Source organism: Chaetodon auriga, chromosome 16 (genome assembly GCF_051107435.1).
Source record: "Chaetodon auriga isolate fChaAug3 chromosome 16, fChaAug3.hap1, whole genome shotgun sequence".
Lineage (NCBI taxonomy): Eukaryota > Metazoa > Chordata > Actinopteri > Chaetodontiformes > Chaetodontidae > Chaetodon > Chaetodon auriga.
The window spans coordinates 15,486,787-15,507,176 of record NC_135089.1 but is presented as its reverse complement, the minus strand read 5'-3'; the positions used below and the strand labels follow the sequence as shown (position 1 = coordinate 15,507,176).

General features: G+C 43.8%; 1 protein-coding gene across 2 annotated transcripts in view; it reads right to left on the bottom strand.

The window, feature by feature from the left end:
* prkcbb (protein kinase C, beta b) overlaps positions 1–20,390 on the bottom strand; it is a 91,219-nt gene that overhangs the window by 33,163 nt on the left and 37,666 nt on the right. For both annotated transcript variants that reach the window (XM_076753172.1, XM_076753171.1), the window contains exons 4-9: positions 15,666–15,777; positions 15,076–15,204; positions 8,005–8,161; positions 7,353–7,487; positions 5,715–5,811; positions 1,826–1,969 (exon numbers count right to left, since the gene is read on the bottom strand). In XM_076753172.1, the coding sequence (XP_076609287.1) occupies positions 1,826–1,969; positions 5,715–5,811; positions 7,353–7,487; positions 8,005–8,161; positions 15,076–15,204; positions 15,666–15,777 (774 nt within the window). The remainder of the gene's footprint in view (positions 1–1,825; positions 1,970–5,714; positions 5,812–7,352; positions 7,488–8,004; positions 8,162–15,075; positions 15,205–15,665; positions 15,778–20,390) is intronic.

The following is a 20,390-nucleotide window of genomic DNA, read 5'->3' as shown; positions in this document are numbered from 1 at the left end:
TATTACAGTGGGCTGTGCTGTGTTATTCTAAACTGCCATATATCATATAGCTTATACAGCCCAATGGATCACATCCACCGCACAGTGTGCACGTGCTGTCTACCCCCACACAGGCTTCTTCAGGCTGCTAATGTGCTTAAGTTAACAAACACATTAAACATTTTTACTAGCCATTTGGTGATTACCTTTTGTTTTTATCATGTCCACACTGCATTGCTTTGTGGGGTTGGAGCTGTGTTGCTGTCATGAGGTCGATTAAAGACCCTGAAATTTATCTACAGCGTTAAATATTCATGAACAAATAAGCAAAAATGAAAACTACAGTTATGCTTAATGGTCCAAAACTCATCTAATCTAACTCATCAGGACCCTGTGGGTGTGGTTTGATCTGCTTTGATTGACAGTGACCTGATAAAATACGCAAACAACCCACCGAACGGCATCACATTTTTACTCGAATGTTGCTAAACTGCACAGAAGTATGTGACACGTTTTTCCAACTGAGTCCTGTCCCCTTCAAACAAGTGAAAAAAGTCCGAGCACTTCCCTGTTGCTGAAACATACGATCAACACTATCACAGAGGCTTGGCTTGAAAATGACGAATACAAAGGTGTGTGTGTGTGTGTGTGTGTGTGTGTGTGTGTGTGTGATATCACCACACTGTAAGCGTGTCCACAGAGACATCTTAGCAGCAGTATTGTGATGCAGATGTCCTCAGATGGTGAACGTGCCGACCTCCCACACAAACTGTATGTATGTCTATGTGCTGTACTTAGAATAGGCCTAAATGAGGAATGTGTGTACATACGTGTGTGTGTCTTTGTGCTCCAACACAGGCCTCACATGTGTGTGTTCCTTGTGTTTCTACAGAAGGTGTGTACTCATGCGTATCCGTGCATGTTTCAGGAATCTGTGTGTGTGTGTGTGTGTGTGTCCCGGGTATTCCAGTAATGACCGACCCTCGACTCGCTCTCTCCACATTGACGCATCAGTGTTGCTTTAAATGCCTGTTACTATGGAAACAGGCTGCCGGCATACAGGTCTGGTACACAGACAATGCTCTCTCTCTCTCTCTCTCTCTCTCTCTCTCTCTCTCTCTCTCTCTCTCTCTCTCTTCCTCTCCAACCCTGCTGCTCTACCCATCGTTTACCCAAATTTTCTCCCTCCCTCCCTCCCTCGCCACATCCTCCCATTCTTCTCAGTTTCCAGTTTCCTGATTTTCATTCACTCACGTCAGTCTTCCCCCTCCAAGGTGTCCCCCTCCCTTCTCACTCTCCCTCTTTTCATTCAGCCTGACGTTTTAACCTCTCTCTCAATTCATTCACGTCAACCTTGCCGCCATGCTCTTACATCTGTCTCTCCCTCTCCTTTCATCGCTCTCTCCACTTGTCATGTCATCCTCTTCGTCTCTCTTACCCTTCATCCATCTCTGTCCACCTGTGCTTCATCTCCTTTAATTCCCTCCATCTCTATCTTCTCTCTCTGGCCATTTTTTTCTCTCCTCTAAGCTCAGCGTGTGGATACAGAGCTGTAGTGCTCAGTCAAACATGAATGCTCACAGATGCATGCATCACATCACACAATTAGAGCACCGATATACTTGGTTTAACTACGTCTTTGCATACTTTTCACACATATTATACATCCCATGGAAGCTTTACAATGTGTGCAGCCTTAAAGGTGAGTCCTCCATGTCTATAATTAAGGTCATGAACATTTGGGGCACTACATCATGATTTGCTGTGATGTTAAAGCAGGCAGAAACATCCTAAAATATGCACCTGTGGCCCCGACATGGACGCATCATCAACACCATGACCTCACCTTGCCGAAGCTGCCCTTGCCCAGCACCATCAGGAAGTTAAAGTCAGACAGCTTCATGCGATCTTGGTTGCCGTTGGAGTCGAACCGGGATGCAGCGTTGGCCGACTTGCCTTCTGTGTTCTTGCCCGGGCCAATCTTCGCCCTCTAGATGAGAGAAAGAGAAAATGGGGGACTGCGTTAAACACAGTCTGCAACATTCACAGAGACCGCAGGCTGTAAGTGGACTGATAGAGGGTTGAGTTGTCAGATCACTGTTATATATTTAAGCATGCAAACATTAAAAAAAAAAAGTTAAGATGGGGCAGCCGCTGATTGTCCCATTGGTTCAAATATGGATGCTGCTGTAAAGGAGCTACAACCTGTAAAGCGTGGATGCTTGACACACATCTTCAACCCTGCAGCACAGAAGATCTGTACAATCAACAATTTCAAGGTGGACGCCCAAGATTAGCGTCACCAATTCAGTATCTGACCAAACGTGAAATATGGTCACACTCTGCCCTTCTGCAAACTCTGACATTCATGCTGCTACTTATCTGGAGGCTTGTTAGTTACGGTAAACGCTAAATATGCCAGTCACATCAAATATACTAAAAGAATGCCACGTTTAAGAGGGTGGGAGAATTTTCCCACCAGGGGAAATGTCATCCAAGATCACTGCCAACACTACAATGAACAAAAAGTACGAGGAGCTTGACTTTACACTGACATTCTCGGCAGAAACACGTACTTCACAAGTCGAAGTTCTAATAGAAATACACACAAGCCTTAAAAGTTTAAAGTTTCCACTAAACGTTCAGAGGCTCTTTATTCAAAATTTGGGGCATTTTAATATCACAGAGCGAACATTTTTGTTGGAGAGACAGGAGCGGAATTGATAAATATGTTCTAAAGGGAAAGTTTTTAGCCTTTTGGTTCATTCTATATCATTTATTCCGTGCTGGCACTTTACACTCCACTTCACACTTTCCATAACAAATATGGCCTCCCTGAGAGTCTGCCACTCTATTCAGTCATGACTGCCACTTGTTTCTGTCCTTCAACTGCTCTCTCCCACTGACTGAAAGTTTTTGTACCACCTCTCTTTTCTCTGAAATTCATTTCTACTTCATCTTTATAAATGTGCCCTGTGTCTCTGACTCTCCATTTATTCATCACCACTTCCCTGTCTCTCTTGTCTATTCACTCCGGATCATTTCTGGCTCTCTCTGCCTCGACCTTGTCCCGCTCCCTCGTCCCGTCTCTGTCGTACGAAACTATTATAATCTTAAAATCTAATCTAATTATAATCTCACTTTGTTAAGCCATGCTTCAATTAAAAAAAAAAAAAAAAAAAAAAAAAAAAACGGTCTTAAGAAATTAAAAAAACGGCTGCACCCTCAGAGGCAGAGGTGCAGGATGAGTACATCTTATCCTATCTTATCTCAAATTGCTGATCCACAGTGAGGCTCTCTGCACTTCGTCTGTCCTGTGCAGTAATTTCTCCTCTGCCTCGTCTTGAAAATTGTCAGAGACAGCATCCGAGTATTCTGCTGCTCCCTGCGCTGTGTGCTGTGTGTGTTATGTGTGTGTGTGTGTGTGCGAGCCATACGGTTCCCAACTCATCAATGGATAAAAGGCTCTATCTGTCTCCATCTGTTCTGACACACACACACACACACACACACACACACACACACACACACACACACACACATACACACACACGCAGGGGAGCAGTAGAGGTATTTGTGAGCAGCAGAGCATGCTGAAGGCAACAGTCAAAGCCTTCAGAGATTAATGCTGCTCTCTCTGTCTACAGCCACGTTTGTGCACATTATAAACAGCGGAGGAAGAATGAACGGCCGCAGCACGATCTGACTAAAGGCGGGTTTCTGCATTTGTGGATAAAGAGTGTTTGTGCACTTATTTGGTGGCATCTTTACTGTTCATTATGAAACAGCAAACCATCGTCTGTCTCACCCCCGTTGCTGTCCTAACGCAGCCTCTGTGCAGCAACCGACGTGTGAAAACTGGGACAGCTTGACTATTTTAAAAACTATTCCTGAGGACTTTTAACCAGTGTCCTCTACGAAAATGACTTGCTCTTTTTTTTTAACTGACACAACTTCTTCTTCTTCCACAGTTAGCATCTGTGGATATCAGAGTATTATCACCAGCCCCATGGCAGATAATAGGAGGAAGTGGAAAGACAAACAGACACAAAGGAAAGGAGAATGAACAATAAAGAAAAGGGCTGAAGTGGAGGAGGAGTGAGAGGGAAGAAAGCAAAAAGGGATAAAGAGGAAGAAATGGTGACAGTAGAAATTCATTGTATGTATTATTTACTTTACTGGTTGCATATTATTTGGCGATGCGTGTTTTGATCAAAACTTCATGCAAATAAAGCTTCATTACACTGAATCGAGATGGAGAAATGAGGAAGCCTTGCTTTCTACTTCTTAATTTCCTTTCAGTAACGAGTTTGACTGCGTGTGCGTGTGTGTGTGTGTGTGTGTGTGTGTGTGTGTGTGTGTGAGTGTGTGCATGCATACATACAACATGCATTATTTATTACTGTGACTAGCTTGTATGTGTGTTTGTGTGATTGGGATGTGAATGGAGGTATGCAGGTCATGTTACCAAAGTTCAATTTCCCTCTGTCTGTCTGTGCCTCCCTAGAAGTTGTCTACATGCTCGTGTGTGTGTGTGTGTGTGTGTGTGTGTGTGTGTGTGTGATAGCTGGCCCCTTGAGATTGTGTCTCAGTGAACGTCTGAGGACCGTGACCTTGAGGAGATGGAGGGAAAGAAAAACAGATAAAGAGAGAGAAACACACAAGGGGGCACTGAAGGTGACAGAGGACAAAATAGATAAGTGAAGGAGAGAAAGGGAGGCAAAATGAAGACGAGGAGGAGGAAGAGAGGAGAGAAGGCTCCCAATAAAGCCAACACCCAGACTCTTAACTGAACACACTATCAACAATGAAAAGAATCTTGTTTCACAGCACTTATCTATCACTAGACTTTGTTCGCAGCATCATGTATGAGGTAGAAATGAGTGCACTTGAAAATAAACAGGGAGCATTACAAAGAGACCATCGCATGTAAAAGCTTGCGCTTTTAAGGCTTGCATCACAAAAGATTTTGCCTGTTTTCGCCTGTTTTTTCATTATTATTATGATGGATTCATATGCAAAGATTAAACATCTGAGATGCAACATGTTAATTAATGAGCTTTAGAGGAGCTGATAGGTGGATTTTATCACCTGTGGACAGAGCCAGGCTCGCTGTTCTCCTGTGTTTCCAGTCTTTACGCTAAGCTCAACTAACTGTCTGCTGGCGACCCTCTAACCACTATCTGGGCTGAAGCAGGGACAGGTGAGAAAACAGAAGCAAAATTGCCCTCGACCAGTTCCACTTCACTCTGTGATCAGCGCATTTCAGAATGACTCTGATGTTTTGTGGCTTCATGTCAGCAAGACAGAAGGAGAAGCGGAAAAGAGGAGAAAAAAGAGGAAAGGCACAGAGCAGGGTTATCCTCTCCACTGCCAAATGTGTTAATGAGTGGGCCTACTGGTCAGCCACACACACACACACACACACACACACACACACACACACACACACACACACACACACACACACACACGTCTGGACCTGCAGTGTGCCAGACCGGATGGTACTATAAGTGTGCCTGCCAACTGCTAACAGCTCTCCCAGAGAGGCTCTCACTCAGACACACACAGATGCACAGTGCACACACACACACACACACACACACACACACACACACACACACACACACACACAGACAAGCATACCATACTGACACATCCAAACACATGCAGGCACACATTTGCAGAGGCTCCCACGTGAAAATGCAAACAGCCTAAAAGCTACCGATGCACACCTCAAACTTCTGCCGTAGCTCCTCGTTGCCCTCCTCCCCCTCCGGAGCGACGGGGACGTTGAAGTACTCGCCTTCTTCCTGGGAGAGCAGCTTAAACCTGAAGAGGAAAGAATATTTTCAGTCAGCTCAGTTCCCAATTACTTGATACAATTTAAGCGTTTAACTGCTGCCATTAGCTGAACTGCTGACACTTTGTGCAGTGATTTAAAGTCTATAAAGAATAATCGGCTGATTATTTAGTAATTCACTCTCCTTCATGGTGATCCAGCACGGCCTGACAGAGACGGGCCAAAAAACAGAGCGGAGATGCTTATCATTTAGCAAAATCAATACAATATAATTTCTCATATTGGCCTCATTACAACTAATGCCACGACCTCCAGCATCTCCAGTAAATAACATTTGTTGTTGGGTGTTTATGCTTTAGTGACGCAGATCAAAACTTTTTGCTTTGACACAGTCGATCCTACTTTCCTATTTTTTTTTTTCATCTCAGAAAATGTGGCTCCTGTTGATTGTGACCATTTTTATTGGCAAAATGCTGTTTTATTCTTTTTAGTTTATTGACTTGTATGTGGGCAGTGCTGTCAACAAACAGCAACACTTGGCATAGTTTTATGCGGCTGCTGTTGACAATCTGCCCACCTGAGACAGACTTTAACGATGTGAATATTACCCGATGCACAACACATACTTTAACTAATGTGAATCAGCATGCACCACCACTTTGAAAACGTGAAACATGTTGCTTCCAGCAAATTCAGAATAAGCAGATATTTACAAAAATCAATGAAGTTGATGAGATAAAACATTGAATATATTGTCTTTGCACTGTTTTCAGTTGAGTATATGTCAAAAAGGGTAAGCAAGCTATCACATTCTGCTTTATTTATGTTTTACACAGCATCCTAATTTTTCTAGTCCAGGATCAGCGAGCAGACAGTAGCCATGTGATCCACTGTTAACGGCACAATGGAAACGTCTAAAGTAATGGAAGACAGTCAAACAGGTTGCAGTTCTTCATGTGATGTATTTTTCAGCTAACAATTAAAGTCTGCTGCTGGCTGTTAAAATGAATGACCCATAAACTGTAATAAGCACTGAGCCGTATTGTGTTTGGATAGCGGGCAAAAGCATTATAGAACACATGCATTTCCGGCTTTTAACCTCAGCCGTTATGTTCATACCACTCTCACTGTGTTCCTCCTCCTGATGCTGGTGCCAGCAGGTGTGAGGCTTTGGAGCACACACATACACAAGTTCTCTCTGCTCTGAATATCAGCTTTTTAATGGCATCGCTCTCACACCTCCACCATTCCACCTCAAACGCTGGCATCTCATTAAAAACCCTGACAGAGCAGCGTCAGCAAAAAGAGAGGAATATAGAGACTGAACTCGAGAGAGGGAGGTGGAGAGATAAAGAAGAGGAGATAAAGAGACAGGGTAGAGATGCTTTGGCTCTGAGTATCGCCAGAATAAAAAGAGGAGCTCCAACTGAAGTATTTCTCCAAACAGTGCAGTAATGAACAAGGTCACCTTCACTCCCCCTCCTCCTCTACCTGAGCTGCTTCTCTGCCTCATGTCTCTGCACCCCCCCCCCCCTCTCCATTCATCCACCCATACCCCCTTTCATCTCACCATCCGTCCACCCCTTGTTTCTGGAGCTCCGAGATGCCAAAAGACAGCGATCCCATGAAGTCGTTGCGGCTGGTCAGGTCCCAGTCCCACACCTCCACCGACAGACGGCGGTCCTTATCGTACTCCTTCAGGTGGCTGCGAGAGAAGCGAGGACATTGACAGTTGGATTGATGGCTGAGAGAGGTAACTTTAGGTGTTGTTCTATTTTCACCCCTTTCTGTTGAGTTTTTAACTGTTAAAAAACAGCAGTCATCATTCCCATTCTGGTCCTGACATAACAATTTGTGGCCTCTGTTAATGTGTCAAAACACACAAAACATAATAGCAGCTGTCCGTTGATGCCTGAAAATGCAAATATCAGTCTTCTTCTATGAGATGCAGCTTAACAAGAATATGACTTCAGGAAACCCCAAAAGCAGATTTTATGAATAGAGGAAGCCAGATGTTTCTGTGAGCGCCAGCGGTTACACATGTCGAGCGTAATGTGGTGCTCCTAAAACACTCTTAAAGAACTGGGTGAGAGAGAGATAGATGAAGGAACAGGGATCAAAAGGAAAAAAGACTTCATGAATTAGAAGAGAGGAAAAGGGAGAGACAGACAGAAAGATAAAGACAATAAGGAATCACCAAACATGGTGTAATAAAGCCTTACAATTTAAAGGTCTCATTCCAGGTTGGGTTGAGGCAGCACTTTATGGTCTTGGTCTTCTGTTTACTCTCGCTGCGGGGGTCTGGGATCAGTTTAAGCTTCACGTAGGGGTCTGACAGACCGTTGGGGTCCATAGGAACCAGATTCCTGCCCTCTTTGACTGGGGGGGGCAGACAGGACAGAAAGAGGGGGAGGAGATGTGAAGGGAGAGGGAGAGGAACAGAGAGAGTCATGAATTCATTTACCTGAACATCTTATAGTTTTAGTGCATTTTAAATGAAATATGAACCTTATTAATCACTTAAATGAGACAAAGTAACAGCCACATTCAGAATAATGAAAACAATAATTACGCAACACTGTCTTTATATTTCCTGTACAAAATGCAACTACAATTTGGTTACTGTGTTGATTGTTTTCCAAAATTCATACTCTGGACCAGGACAACAATGCTGGGGAAGCTGGTATGAATGTCTCCAGTTGGTGAGCCAGTTTCCTTAAAAGCTAAAGAAGAGTGAAATCACTGAGAACATAATGATTAACCACACTCTTGTATTTATATTCTGCTGTACTGGAACAGCAGGTGAGCTCAAATACACTCTCACTCTATGTGTCCACATGACCTGGAGCAGTATGTAGCATTGAAAGAGTATCTTCAATTTTTATTCAAACCAGCCAGTATCTTATATGGTGAAGCTGCCATATTTAGCAGGTTGGCAAACTGGTAAATTTCTTATGTGTGAACTGAGTTTGGAGAGAACTTCCTGTCAGAAATCTACTTAACAACAAAAATACTCAGACAAAAACAAATTAAATTAGTCAAGGCAAAGTTGAGGCAACAGAAAACACACACACACACACACACACACACACACACACACACACACACACACACACATACACATTCATACACACACACCAGAACCCCTAGAGTTGCATTGGGGGTTAAAGCCTTGAGGTTGCCAGATCTGCCTGTAATGACCATGTAGACAGATGAAGGTTGCCATTTCCAGCACTAATCCTTCTTTTGTGGCCGCCTGTTATTGGGCTGTAATTGTATTCCAGTGGCGTAAAATCCCCTGCGATTGTGTGTATGTGTGTGTGTGTGTGTGTGTGTGTGTGTGTGTGTGTGTGTGTGTGTGTGTGTGTGTGCAATTATTGCTGCTGGTCAAGTTGCGAGGTGACATCCAATTACCAGAAGCAGGGCTGGTACCACCGTGTCTTAGGCAGCTCACTGGGGAAGCACTCAAGAACACACATAAACACACACACAAGAGCCCCCCCCCACCCCTCCACCCCCCATACATACACACACATAGAAAGAGCTTAGCTGATGTAGCTCAATAATTGTGTTCTGTGGAAAACGACAAGCAGAAGAATGACTGAGGGAGGACGTTCAGAGTTGTGTGTTTCTGTGTTTGGGCAAACATTCACATCATGTAAGAACAGACTGTGATACATTCTAGTTTTTTAATTCAGTTCCTTGAATACTCAAACCCTGAACAGCTCCTGAGCAGGAGTGTGATTTATGAGCCAGTGCTGCTCACAGAAGAGACCAACTCACTGCCTGGTGCCTCTGAGCTTCACACACCAGCTCAGGCTTCTCCCTGCCAGAGAGGTGACATTACTTATTTATTGCCTTTTAAGAACACTTAAAATCTGATCTGACCCTACCCACTGCACGAAGATCCATCTCCAAACACAGAAACCTAAAAACATGTCTCTTGATATCTGGGTTTACTGGGTCAGTAACACAGAACGTGGTCACACCTGTGGTTTACTTCCCTTTCCTTTGGTTTAGCTGCTTGAGAGTTCACACTACTTTGTTACAAACAAACCAAAACATGCATTTAACTGCACTGGAATATTTCATGTGTCTTCTCTGGCCGTCTCACACGCAAACAACAAGTGGAGAAACAGTTTGATTGATTTACAGTGTTACATAATGCTGAAGCAGGTCTTTCTTATATTGTCGCCACAAATGCGCCTGAGTTCACCTGAAGGCCGCCTCTGCCTCACATGATGCTGGAACAAGGGTCAAACAGCTGCTCGTCAAACTGAAGCACGCTTTTACAATAAAAGTCGAAATGCTTTTTTTTTTTACAATTAACAACTGAGATGCACAGGCTGTCAGAGCCGCGGGGCGCATGCAGCATCCTTTCAAACCATGACTGAGAGGAGAGCTTCCGAGCGAGCTCGCAGCGTGAGAAAACCTCAAGGAGTCAGAGAAATGAGGTTTTCATGCTGTTAAAGCGCTATGCTACGCTAAGCTGCGAGAGGTTAACCACAGCACAGACCCAACGGCCAGCATTAAACCCACAGCGGAGCAGGTCAATAAATATTAGATGATGCCTGTTAAAGTGACCATCAAATGCTGGTTGAGGGGAGCTATAAAGACAGTAGCATGCCAAATAGTCTCACAGGACACCTACAGCAAATAGAGAAGGGTGTGTGTGTGTTTGTGTGTGTGTGTGTGTGTTTGTGTGTGACTCAGAATGGATCTGCTTGTGCATGCACAGGTGTGTAACGTGCACGCGGCTCTGTGCATGTGTGAAATTCTAGCTTGCATACAGCACGTGCTAATTGCAAAGAGCATAAATGGGGCTGTGCATAGATGTGTGTGTGTGTGTGTGAGAGAGAGAGAGAGAGATAACGTGTGTGTTTGAGTCTGCAAGGAGGGCGAGTGGAGATAAGAGTGCAGTTACAGCAGAATACTGCATGTGCACAGCGGCGTGGATGTTGGCAGTGCACCTCTTCCCATGTGAAACATCAGAGTCTGAGCAGGATTCGTGTGCTTGCCTGAATATGTGCTGCAAAAGGTTTTCCACGTGATTTTGTGTCGCTGGTGGCGAAACAGTATTGACAGCACATTTATTGCATATATTCAATTTGGCTTGTGTGTACAGCTGAGAACAAGACGGGCCACCAAAAATCTGACTCTAGAGCTCCTCGTGTGAGATCAACATCTGTACCGACTCGACTTTATCATGACTTCAGGGGTAAAAGCACGGTGTGTAATTTCTGCTGCTCGGGATCTCTCAGTCAAAACAATGAGCACAAAAGACGTTTGATGATGTTGTGAAGCAGGATGGGATCATGGGAATTGCTGTCTTTACTGTTAAACAGCCACCCCTGCCGATGAAATTCTACCTGACATGACTCAGGCAGAAGTGTTCATGGATGAGGTCTAAAGTTTTATTCACGTCGTGTTTAGTCACGTTCGCAGACTTCCTTCCTGACATGTCATCTGGTGCTTTCCGTGTTTCCCCAAAAGTTATAGCAACAGGCGGCCAGATGAAAGGCACTGTTATCTTGTATAAAATTCAGATCTATAAGATTTCTCTAGTTTCTCTGAGACTGACATTAGATTTGAATAAAATGTTGAACGTTCAAAGAGAACTGTTCAATCCTCAGTGGGGCCATCCAGAAAATAAATGTTATTTCTTATATTATCTTTGCTTTTGAGGCGACGCACAGACAGCCAGAGTCATCATTAGTGTATTAAGGTGCCAGTATTCTCCAACAGAAGTGCCTGTCAGATGGTCAAACAGCATCTGATCCCTCCCTCCCCACACCAAGCTTTTTAGGCTATTCTCCACCCATCAGGCAGCATGTGCAGCACCAACAGAAGGGGCCACCTTTCACGGCCCCAGTCCCACATTCCACTGCATTTTGCCTGCTGGAGCGTCCTTGAGCGAGATGCTGATCCTCCATCTCCATGTGCACTGCTCTGCTACTGACCCTCAGCTCTGATCTCCCAGTGAAGGGGGAGGGGGGCAACTTAAAGGTGATCAATAAAGTGTCACTTTACACCCATGTCAATCGCTTTGATTGAATCCACTGCTGGTACAGCACAGATGCATTTCTCAGTGTAGCAGCCATTTCCACCAGCTAATACTGCGTTAAGATGTAGAATAATTCCTACTGGTTCATTCTCTGTGGTGGTTTTTTTTTTCCTCACCTCACTGCAATGAAGGAGCATGCTGCTGGTGGCTCCACACTGACCCCTATTGACCAAAATGAGCACTACATCTATCACTGCCTCATATTGCCTGAACAGAAAACAGGAGTGTAACACAACATTTGTGTGTTTTCTGCAGAGGAAATGTGAGCGTGCCGGGGTTGAAAATACAACCCCTGCTGTGGAGAAAGGATTCAGATCCTTTATGTACAATAACAATACTAAAGTGTAAAAATACTCTGGCACAAGTAAAAATCCTGAATTCAAAATCTTACTTAAGTACAAAATCAGCATCAAAATGCACTTTAAGTACCAAAAGTACTCATGATGCAGAATGAACTATTTCATAATAATACAGTGTATATCATCATTGCATTAATGTGGTCTTTTATGTTAAAGGTGATAAAGGGGGAGCTAATTTTAATACATGTATACCGCATTTGTAAAATTGACTTGAGTAAATGTACTAAGCTGCATTCCACCAGACAAAAGTACATAAAATAAGAACATAACTCGCAATTTTCCTTGACAGTTTCTACCATTCGGCTCTATTTCATTTGATTCTGTTCTATTATGCAGCACTTGTGAGGTTTAGCCTTTATTGCTGTCGTAGCAGTCTCTGTGTGTTAAGTCTGCTCGCTTATCATTTCCCACAGTAAATCCCAGCTAATGATCAGTCTACGAGCGTGGGAACCAGGGAGAGAGAGGAGGAGAGCGAGAAGGAAAAAGAGGAATGAAACCCAGCCAACGACCATGAAGGCATGAAGGGAAAACGCTTTCACATGTAGACACTGGCACATGCAGTCTGTGTGTTGTCTGTTTTCACCATATTCAAAAAGTTATTTTGGTCATATTTATTGGAGACTTGTTCGCTCATGTATTGATTACATATTCTGTGCAATCCCAGTGGAATCAATCACTTCTATCTTTCGGGACAGAAGTGAAAATCCGTCTTTTTTTTCTTTAAACAGGAGCACATCTTAATTATTTTCTTAGATCCAAGATCAAAGTCAAGTTTCCTATCCCTTACATTTAGTTAGCAATTACTTGTCAGCCCTTAGGCAGCAAGGGTAAAAAGAAATCAACTAAATTTAGCTTTATGTACACTGATGCCTCCGTATGCCTGTTTGGAAACTCGCCCTCCAAGTTTGTAAGCTTAAGATTTACGGCGCACTCAAAGATTCTCCATCCATCACCTCGGTCACATTTATCATCCAATTGGTAATGAAGTGTGGCACAGCTGAAGCTGGAGCAGATTTATGTAGGCTGCAGACGTGAGGAACGAGATTAATTATGTATGTACATTCGATAACGTGCTTTTGAAGTTTTTGTAGGATGGTGTGGGTTACTCCACTGCAGCCGACGCATTTATGTGAATTTAACTTATTTGGCACCAGTGCAGTAATTGGTTTTAGTCCACATGACGTGATTAAAGTCTAATTTCAGCCAAAAGTTCATTCTATATCCAAAAAGTCTGGTGCTTTCAGGCACAGCTGGAGTGGACTTGACAGAAACAAAGTCAATGCAAGCCTCTGCTGCCACCTGCAGGTAAGATAAAGCACCACAAGTAAACTGTTCACCATTTTCCATTTTTCAATTAAATAAAACATGAGGCAGGTCGGGAAACTCTCTCCAGGAAAGAGGTGAACCTACATTTAACCTATCCCAGGAGACTTGTTCAGTATGCCAGTGGCAGAAAACATGCTAATAAATTGCAGAAGCACTTGATGTGGCTTGTTATTTCACCTGAATGTGATGGTCTGAAAACCCCTAAGTTTAATTTTGCTGCTAGTTTAAAGCAGAAATTAGAATGAAAGAGATCACAATCATGCTTTCTAACAGCAGCTGTGGGGAGCGCTTTGAACATATGAGCGCACTGATGATTAATATTTAGCTGTTCGAGTGAAGCTTAGCTGACAGAGCTCTTTCTCAGCAACACACTGCTTCACACATTCACACAGCTGCAACACTCGATGCAAGGAGCAACTGGAACCACAGAAACCCCGAACGCAACAATCCACCATCAGCACTGAGGAAACAGGCCGTGTGCTGCGTTTCTCTGCAGATGACTGGCCAGACGTGCACGAGGATAATCCCAGAAACATCAAGAGTAAACGTTAAAATTCAACCACAGAGGGACAAAACATGACAGAGCTAAGAGACAGACTGTGTACACCCACAGTATCCTCAATACACCAGCACAACTCTCCGATTCTAACTATCATCAAGATCACTTATGCTCTCAATCTATAATCTTGATCTTGCATCGCTTATCCTCCACCTGCTGCATCGACACGACGGCGAAATTATTATCTGCTTATTCAGTAAAATGAATCTCCATTTTAGGAAGACGTTTGCCTAAAAGAAAAGATTTTGAAAGACAGTGAATGCTTTTGCTTTTCTCCACATAAAAGAAGAAAATCCCAGCGCCGCGGCCTTCCCGACGAAACCCGCCCGCAGGCAATCCTGTCGGTGAAGGCCAGTCATACGGTAACTGGCGTGTTGGTGACAATGAGACTAATGGCTGTTTGTTTTGCTCAGTGATGCCTCTTCTCAGTCATCACCCCGACAGCAAAATACAAACGCTTCAGTGGGTGAGTGTGTGTGACACGCTGTGTAAATGGATCTGACTCCTGCTTTTTCTCTTGCTGGTCGGACACATAGTGAAGTGAAGTAACACCTCGCTCAGTCAGAGAAGCCACGGAAATAATCTCATTTGCCAGAAAACGCATCTCACGCTTCATATTCCTTTCTTCGCTGCGGACAGATGGAGGACAAACTGCAAAATGATAGACGTGGAAGGCCGGCGGTACACTTTTGTGGTGTCAGTCATACAATGCAGTCCACCTCTGTCTGTGCCACACTGTGTTTTGGACGGGGACACGACGCCATCTTGATGGTGTTGATGCAGAGACACAATGATCGAGCAGAAATTCTTCTGAACTCCTGGTGACAGACAGAAGAATCTAAGGCTTTGAGAGTCTGATCTCACCACCAGCAGAGGGAGACAGATGACTGGTGTTCCTGAACACGACCGTACAATAGAGTCAAACGTCTTTGTCGCTGCTGACTGCACGAGTGTGTGTGTGTGTGTGTGTTTGTGGTTGACTTACTGGTAACAGTGAGCACATTAGTCTTGACCTCGGCGGTGATCTGGATGCGACCTCTCCTCTCGGTGTGGTCTGTCCCACACAGGCTCGGCACATTGGCCACGCAGCGCTTGTGGATGTTCATCATACAATCTGGCAGACACACACACACACACACACACACACACACACACACACACAGATGTGTTTGTATTAATTAAGAGTGTATTCTCTGAACATAGAGCATTTCTTTACTTGGTGTGTGAGTAAAAAAAGGGCACGATATCATATTACTTTCAAAAAATGGCAATATTTGAATATAAGATAAAAACTATTCTGATGTCAACATGAAGTAGAAATAATTGTGTTATATATAAGGAAAAGGAGAACATAGATTTGTACCAGTATTGACAGAAGCTGTAACCTAATTAACTGAAAGTACTGATGTCAGGATATGTGCTGCATCAGGATGAGCATCAACACAGAGTGTCTCAAAGCCATTATGTTGTGTTAGATACATTTTTTGTACATGAGACCATCAGCTAAATGGGCACACAGTAAGTATGTGCTCATGGCAACATGATCCATCCGGAGAGCTGGGCCTGAGTACGTACGGTCGCATCTCATGCCCTGGTGTATGAGGCCGTAGAGCAGAGAGCCACAGTGGTCGCAGAAGGTCGGGCTGGAGTAGGTGTGGATCTTAAACTTGTGCTTTGCCCTGGGGTCCTAAAAGGAGGAAAGGAAGAATTAATCATTCAAATAAGCATCCAGTCACCTTCCCTGTCCTGCTCTCCTTGTTGATGGAAAGATGAAAAACACTTGTTTGTGTGCTGTAAATATCATGCACATTAAAACAAAAGTGGACGTGTCTCCCAAACATACAGTAAATATTCCTTTCCATGCTCTTCACCCTCATCTTCTCTCACCTCATAACCCCACCTAACTCCATCTCTCGCTTTTATTCTCCACCTTCCACCTCTGTGCACATCCTGTATACACACAATGTAGCATAATATTTACAAGGACGTGTGCGCTGAAATCGGATCAAGATAAGTTTCATCAGAATTGCTTTTTGTTCACGTTAGTTTAGAAAGACTACAAAGGCAGCTACAGGTGTGTGTGTGTGTGTGTGTGTGTGTGTGTTTCCATAGCAAAATGAGAGCTCTGTATGGAGTCAACCTTCCATGAAGTTTGTTAAAGCCCCACTGAATTTGAACAAGAACGGAGATAGAGGGGGGAGACAAGAGGTCAGTCTAACTACAACACACACACACACACACACACACACACACACACACACACACACACACACACACACACACACACTAAATCTACCCTTAATCCAAGTCTTCACCCTAAAATTTAATGATTTACATCATGGGGACTTGCACTTTGTCCCCACAAGTACAGCCAGCCCCACAATGTGACTGTGTAAACAGATTCATGTCCCCATAACTTGAATAATACAGGGGTCACACACACACGCACACACGCACACACACACGCACGCACGCACGCACACACACCACTTCAGGTTCAAGGTCACAGGTTCTGCTTATTGTAAATATTCCTCAATAACGTTGTAGAAACAAACTAAAAACAAAAATAAATGATCAGTATTTTCATTATTTGGTGAATTGATTTCTTCATTTTGATGCTAAAAGAGAAAAGGAAGCTCAGGTACCAATTCCTTGTTTTATGAGCGTTCATAATGAAGACATAACTAGGGCAGAAACACAGGCTATTTCCGTCTGATGTGTGAGTGTGTGTGCGTGCATGTGTGTGTGTGAGTGACACCTGCAGCCATGGCTCAGGGGACTCACACACCTGCACCTAAGCGCTGTGCTTTCAGTGGCGCGCGCGCACACACACACACACACACACACACACACACACACACACACACACACACACACACACTAACTCTCACCATGTAACTGATGGCCGCAGCCGGACTGATTATTCACACACACAAACGCAGCAACATGAACCCACGGATGGTGAGAACATCCAATCCACCACTTGATCTGGATCCAGGCTGTGCGGTGAAGCGGGGATACTTCAATGTAGGAGTTTAAATATTTCTGCCAAGGGGATCCATCGAAGCTACCAAACACGGAGATACAGTACTTCATATCAGAATGATCTCCTCAAGGCTGAGATGCTTTGATAGCATCAGATACATCGGTGCCAAACATTATTTGTTCTAAATCAAATCAGCTAGCAACCACGAGCGTGTGGCGTGCCTGGACAGCTTTCTTTGACATGTGTGCGCTCACGTCTTTTCACCTCATGAGCCAGAAAAGGAACTGATTGATTTCTTCCTCTCCTCCACACCTGTCCTGGAAAATAAAGTTTAATTTAGGCTGCCACTGCCTGAATTATACCCAGCTTCCCCAAGGTGTCTTAAGACGTGTGTGTGTGTTTGCTTGTTGAGTCTGAATGACGGTGCGGCTGCCCGTGTGTAGGTGTGTGGGTTTCTATGCACAGCCGTATGTGTGTTTGCATCCGCGCGCGTGCACCCGCGTGTGTGTTTGCTTCTCGGCTGGTTCTCGTCTTTCTCAAGGACGAGACCAACTCCTGCTTGTTTTTGTTCCTCTGAAAAACAAGGGAACATTGTGCTGCTGAAGCTCCAGTGATGAGCAACAGCAGGCAGAGAGAGAGACATGAGGGCTGAAGAGAGAGGGTGCCAGCTTCTCTGCAAACACTAATGATTAAATAGATCCACCTTAAATCGGGGATTAATCAGAAAAGCAAAACCCAAACATGTGATGTTTTGTTGATGGCTGGTCAGTCAAATGACAAGAAAGTCTATAAAGATGGTGTCAAATCAGTGCAGCCAAATGTTACAATCTGAAGAGCTCTGAATTGGTCCAGTCGGGCATCAGAAGTAAAAGTGTCTCACTATATTGCTTTATCATCACTGTCTCAATTCCTGGTTCTAATTAATTGGTAAAACCTTCAATTCCTCAAAACAAACAAGTGGACAGGTTTGTAGGTAGCAGGGGGGATTTTAATCAGTTTCAGAAATGGGTATCTGTGCCTTGAAACAACAGATGAGACAGATTGCTGCTGTAGAACGAGGACAGATTCTACTTGATGTCAGAAAACACTTTATACAAACTGATTTACACTCAAATCAATCAAATATTCTCACTGCGTTGCTGATTCTTTCATTTGTTTTAAGTGCAGATGAGAAGGAGATCTTCTCGCCCTTTAGATGTATCTGTTGGGACCCGCTGGGACATCCTGACTCCCAGGTTGGGAGCTACTAACCTCAACCATTGTTTCTGCGAATAAGAGAAATGTGTCATGTGTTCAAGTTTCCACATAAGAACAGTGTGATTGTAACAAAGGCAGTGGTGTGGAGCTGAGGTCAAACAGAAGGTCAAGATCTTTAGAAACCACAGTGCACAGCCATGCTAGCAGCTCTGTGAGACTGTATTTCAGCACAGCTGTGCTTTGAGCTAAATGCTAACATCAACATGCTAACATGCTGATGTTTAGCAGGTGTGATGTTAGACGGTCCTGGGTTTGATTCCCGGCTGGGGCAGAGCCTGTCTGTGTGGAGGCTGGTGGGAATGTCATCAGTGTTGCAGCTATTTGGACATAAACCAAAGTACTGGACAAATTTAAGTTGTAATCTGATGATGGTGCAATAATTAAAAATGTACAATTCATCTTCATAGGAGCAATATCTGCAGAAGCATTATGGCAATTCATCCGATAGTTGCTGATGGCGATAGAGGGAAGGTCAGGGGATCACCAGAGTCAGCAGGATTCATTCTCTGGGGACCGTGAGCAACATTTAAAGGGAACTTATCTGATAGTTATTGGGATATTTCAGTCTGGATCGAAGTGGTGCACCATGGTACTCGCACAGTGTTACACACATGAAGGCCGAAAATCTTTAACTGCCGATAAAAAAACAGCCTTGAAGCGAAAGCATTGAATATCAATCGGTTATTTCACAGAGCATGATCAGTGCAGATATAGACGAGGCCGGGATGACCCACAGTAACTGTGACTGTGATTTAGCAGCAGAGCGGCTAAACTTTCATCTCTGCCAGTGCTACTTTCTCTGGAATTAAAAATACTATGATGTGATATCTGAAAGGTGGTGCACAAACAGACTTCATGTACTTACAAAGCAGTTTTTTTTTTAAATTATCATTTCACACTAGCGTTTGCGCACACTTGACATTCTCTTCTTCCTACCTGCACGGTGCCAACTTTTTCAACAGTTTTAGCCTCGTTTCACTTGATTTTCCTCGCTAAGACCCCACCGCTTAAAAGCAGATGGTATGGTCGGGTGCTCGCGGACAAATGAGCGTATTGCCTGGCATATGTTGTGTTACTGGGTGTCTCAACAGAAAGCCCGCTCATAACATCAGCACACGATGCCAGAGCGGTGACTACCCATTAGTCAGTGCTAACACACACACTGTTTTGACTGTGTTTTTGTCATTGTGCTTTCGCTAGCTCCCTGCTTTTCTTTTGTTTTAGTTTAACACACTGCCGTCCATTATTTTCCCCGCCAACAACGTCAAAACACACACACACACACACTGTCATGTCATTTGTGATGGTGCGTGACAGGCAGATTGACAGTAGACAACACAGAGTCCTGGCTCGCAGTCGTTGTTTTGACGTTTTTTTTTTCCTTATTGATTTTGTCTTCCGTCCACTCACTCCTCTCGAGTTCGCTCTTACGGACTTTCTGCCACTTCTAGAGAGGCAGCGATCATCTACTGCAGTGTTTCCCAGCCTTTTTCCTTCAGGGACTCCATTTCTGCTACTGAGTCAACTGATGACCCCTGACTAAGTGACATCTGTTATGGATATTTGATATTATACTCAAAGCATCGCAGTAACAGTACAGAACAACTGACAAACTGACAAACAGTGCTTTCTCCTCTCTGACTCTTGGCCATTGCTCTATTAGCTCTTTGGTTGTTTTGGCTGTCTATTTTTCAAGTGCAGGACGAGGCTGATGAGGCGTGAAGACGAGGCCTGAAGGCTCTGTGAATGTAGCTTGTGTTCAGGTCTTTTTGTCTTAAACAATAATCTAGTTTTCTTACACCCTTTAAACTCTTCCAGCTGCCCTTGATTCAACCCTCCTGCAATGCAGTGTCTCACATGACCAGATGCCATCTGGGAGCTGTTTTCTAAATTCAGTTAAAGAAATAATATTAAAAATGTTGATGTTTATTTACATTTTCCCTCTTATTTTTTACTTTATTCTTAAGATATTTATTTCTTTCATCATATTTATGCGCCTGACATTCTGTGCATGATGAGCGCAGCCTCTCCTCTTCTTTTTTCTAGCCTGATGAAGG